Genomic DNA, 4,479 nt, shown 5'->3' with positions numbered 1-4,479 from the left:
TGGAGGAGCAAATTTCATCCGATTCAGTTGAAATTTTGTACATTGTGCTAGTACATGGCCGTAAACAACCACGCCTAACTAGACCATATCGGTCTATAGTTATATATAGCCCTCACATAAACCGATCCCCAATCACACAGGTGTGGGTTAACTTACAATTTAGAAAACGATGTTAAGAAGTCTTAAGATACCTTGCCCAAGTAATTCGATTGTAAATGACAGTTTCTACACAATCCATGGTGGAGGGTACATAAAATTCGGCCTTGCCGAACTTACGTCCGGTTTTTCCATCAGTCGGTTTATGTGGGAGCTATATACATTTATGAACAGATATCAATGTTCGCATTGTTATTAGATGGCATATACAAACATCTCGTACCAAATTTCAAAGGGATCAGATCTGAGGGTCGGTTTATATGGGACTGTAGTAAAAAGTGGTCCGACTGGCCCATTTTCAATACCGTCCGACCTATATCAATAAGAGTAGATTGAAATTAGCTTGGTATCTCGAAAACATGCATTCTGATTAAAATGACCTCTTATCTTCTTTTTTTACGAGAATAAAAAAAGGCATTCGATGCCAAGTCAGGACTATACAAGTATGGCGGGCGATCGTCAACCCGATGTTGTTATATCCACCACCTTAGAATGGTGATGGTGGTATAATAAGTTAGTCATTCCGTTTGTAACACATCGAAATATCGATTTCCGATTATATGAAGTGTATATATATTCTAGATCAAGGAGAAATTCTAAGACGATATAACCATGTCCGTCTGTCTGTCTGTTTGTAATCACGCTAAAGTCTTCAATAATGAATTTTGCACATACTCGTCTTTTATCTGCAGGCAAGTCAAGTTCAAAGATGGGCCATATCGGTACAGGTATTGTTATAGTCCCCATATAAAGCGGCTTCCCGATTTGGGGTCTTGGGCTTATAGAAACCGTAGTTTTCATCCAATTCGATTGAAATTGCAAATCTAGAAGTATTTCAGGACATAAGAAGGTATGCAGAAAATGGTGAGTATCGGTGAATGTTTTGGGATAGCCCTCATATAGACCGATCTCCCGATTTTACTTCTTGGGCTTCTAGACGCCGTAGTTTTTCTCCAATTTGCTGAAATTTTAAAACTTGTAGTATTTTAGAACCAGGTGTACCGAAAATATTGAGTATCGGTCCACGTTTTAATGTAGGCCCCATATAGACCGATATTCCGATTTTACTTCTTGGGCTTGTAGAAACCGCGGTTTTTATACTATTTGCTTGAAATTGGAAATCTAGAAGTATTTTAGGGACGCAAAAAGGTGTGCCGAAAATGGCGAGTATCGGTCCATGGTTTGGTAAGGCGCTATATAGTCTGATCTCATTTCTTGAACTTCTAGAATCCATAGTTTTTATCCAATTTGTCTGAAATTCGAAATTTAGAGGTATTTTAGGAGCATGAAGATGTATGCCGAAAATAATGAGTATAGGTCCACGTTTTAATGTAGGCCCCATATAGACCGATTTCCAGATTTTATTTCTCGGGCTTGTAGAAACCGTAGAATGTATCCAATTTGCCTGAAATTTGAAATCTAGAAGTATTTAAGGGCCATACAGAGGTGCGCCGAAAATAGTGAGTATCGGTCCATGTATTGGTATAGCCCCCATATAGACCCATTTCCCCAATTTACTTCTTGGGCTTCTAGAATCCGTGGTTTTTATCCAATTTGCCTGAAATTGGAAATCTAGAGGTTTTTAGGACTATAAATAGGTGTGACAAATATATATTGTGTATCGGTACAGTTTTTGATATAGTCTCCTTATACATCGGCCCTCCGACCACAATTAGATGTGCTGGATATTGTGAATATCTTTGGCTGTTGGTTTTCCTGATTTTGTGGAAGGCAACTGGCAACCAAACGTCCCGTTTTTTTTTCCAAAAAAAAAAAAAAAACATGGGATCATTTGTTTGGAAGAGCTTCGTGAGCCAGCAACTTTTGTTGGATTTGGTTCATGTTGAAATATCCATACAGTCGCACACAACACGAATAACGCTCGTATGTCAATTTGTGTATGCGTAACCTTAAAAATGTCAATTCTTACGATAGAGGTGTCAGTTGGCAGACTGTAAGGCTCTACGAAATAACGCCCCAATGAAATAAAGTCCCAAAGAGAAAATGAAATAAGGCCCCAAAGTTTTATATAGATAACAAAAACAACATTTTTTGGGGTGTTATTTCTTTTTTTTTTGGGGCCTTATTTCATTTTCGCGCGAATTTTCTTTTTCTACATATTCATCAAATGTCAACTTTTACATGTAGTTTGTCAATCAATCGCCCAAATTGTCTTTCTTACTTGCAAAAACATTTCTCAAAACTCATCCATAAAACATCAATCCAGTTTTGTATTGTGCGATACTGTTTTATTTATATATTTCGAAAAGCAGTTCTTCGTTACAGATAACACTAATAAATTTAACATATTTTTACTACTAATAGGTTCCATTACTGCCAAGCAATTAAAAGAAATATGCGGAGCCACAAACAGCTTTTACAATATATAAAATCTTCGAAACCAGCTTCTGCAGAATACCACAAAATAATGGCGCTTCCACTCCTTCCACCAAATCTCATTGGGACCTCTTTTCGAGATATTAAAGGCAAGATATTTTTAATGGATAGTGAAGGTGTATTCCTACCATTTCTAAATTACTACGAAAGGCAATGGATACAAAAGGTGTGATATAGATTATTTTGAGTTACTCCAGTATGATATAGTTGCACCATAACTCTTAAAATCTTTTTCAGATTGGGTCTAAAAATTTTAGCGTTTACAATCAAAAAACCAGGACTACTTCGGCAGTAGAAGCCTATAATGGTGTGTTGGGACGAAGTGCTGACAGAGGTGGAGACTTTTTTAAATTCGTAGCCGTCATACGCAACGAGGAATTCTTCAAAAGTAGACAGTTCGAACAATGCGTTGAGGGTGGAGGAACTCTGTGCAAACGAAAAAAAAAAACAGGACGCGTTGCGTCACAGACTAATCGAAGAATCCACATTGCAGCTAAAACAAGGAAAAATTACGACTGATACTTTCTTATCCCGGATGGTGTACGAACGGAATAAAATTTGTGTCGATATGGCTCCAGAAATTAGTATTTTTGAGGAAGATGAAGATACTTCGGAAGATGAGGCTTCAGAAATTTCACACCATGATTCAAATGAACATGAATGCATTGTTTGCAGGGATAGGGAATCAAATGTGATCTTATTGCCGTGTAAACATTTAAAGATTTGTTCTGAATGCAATTTAATTTTGCAAGCCAATGCAGTATCCAAGAATTTGGAAAAATATAGTTGTCCTTACTGTCGCCAACCGGTCGAAGACACCTTAATAGTATTTTTGTAATTTATAGCGCAGCTATGTTCATGTATATATTGATTTACAATTTGAATAATAATTTGATTTATACTTATTTACGTATTGAATATTTATAGTAATTTAATTAATATGTATGCTTTTGAATTAATTTTTTTTTTGGTAAATAAAAACATGTTTAAATCCTGAATTTGTTGGTCAAAATTTTTGAGGTGTTATTTCATACACATTTGGGACGCTATTTCATATTTTGGGGCATTATTTCATATTTGTTTTGGGGATTTATTTCGTTGTGAAAAAATACCCCAATTTTTGGGGCCTTATTTCATTTTCTCTTTGGGGTCTTATTTCATTGGGGCGTTATTTCGTAGAGCCGACTGTAAAACTGGGGTTGCCCAATCCCGAAATATTAAAAGCAAGCCTCGTTTATACTTTATGGAATCTGAGATCAATATTTCGATGTCTTACAAAAAGAATGACAATGTTAGTTGTGTCATAGGGTAATGTTAGTTGTGTCAGAGGGTATTTTTATACCATCTACCACCCTATCATTCTAGGGTGGAGGGTATAAAAATCCTATACCTATGCTGCAACGTAAATCAATTTCAAATACGATGAGTTTAACTGTAGGAAGATTACATCTGGCGTTTTAGGATAGGAGAAGAAGTACTACACAGTCGCCAAAAAAGTTCTCTGTGGAAAATTTCTTCTGATTTCGTAACCCATTAGTCTAATTCCTATTTTTGTAAGGAGAGAAAAATCCTAGTTGTAGCTACATAGCAAAGTTGATAAAATTACTCCTTGTGTGGCAGTATCCGTGTATAACTCAAATCAATATTTGCTGGTTAAAATACATCTCATCAGCAGAAGTTCGCCTCCTTGGTCATGTATGACTTTGGATTAACATATTTAAACATAAATTCAGTAAGTATTTTAATTCTTGTAAAAAATTTTTCTAATCGTAATCGAAAATTCTAGAATTTCCTTCCGTGGGAAAGAAAAGGAACAAGTATATATGGCCATAAGTTCGTCCAGGCCAAATCTTATGTATCCTCCACCATGGATTGCATAGAAACTTGTACTAAAGACTGTCATCCACAATCGAATTACTTGGATTG

At 36.1% G+C, this 4,479-nt stretch overlaps 1 protein-coding gene across 1 annotated transcript; it reads left to right on the top strand.

The window, feature by feature from the left end:
- Nucleotides 1-601: 601 nt before the first annotated feature.
- LOC142224998 (uncharacterized) lies at nt 602-3,072 on the top strand. Its single transcript, XM_075294775.1, has 3 exons — nt 602-651; nt 2,482-2,719; nt 2,791-3,072. The coding sequence occupies exons 1-3, from the start codon at nt 602-604 to the stop codon at nt 3,070-3,072; spliced, it is 570 nt and encodes a 189-aa protein (XP_075150890.1).
- Nucleotides 3,073-4,479: the final 1,407 nt, after the last annotated feature.

The sequence above is a fragment of the Haematobia irritans genome, chromosome 1, assembly GCF_050003625.1.
Source record: "Haematobia irritans isolate KBUSLIRL chromosome 1, ASM5000362v1, whole genome shotgun sequence".
Taxonomy (NCBI): Eukaryota; Metazoa; Arthropoda; class Insecta; order Diptera; family Muscidae; genus Haematobia; species Haematobia irritans.
The sequence above is the reverse complement of the archived record's forward strand: the minus strand, read 5'-3'. Positions and strand labels throughout refer to the sequence as shown.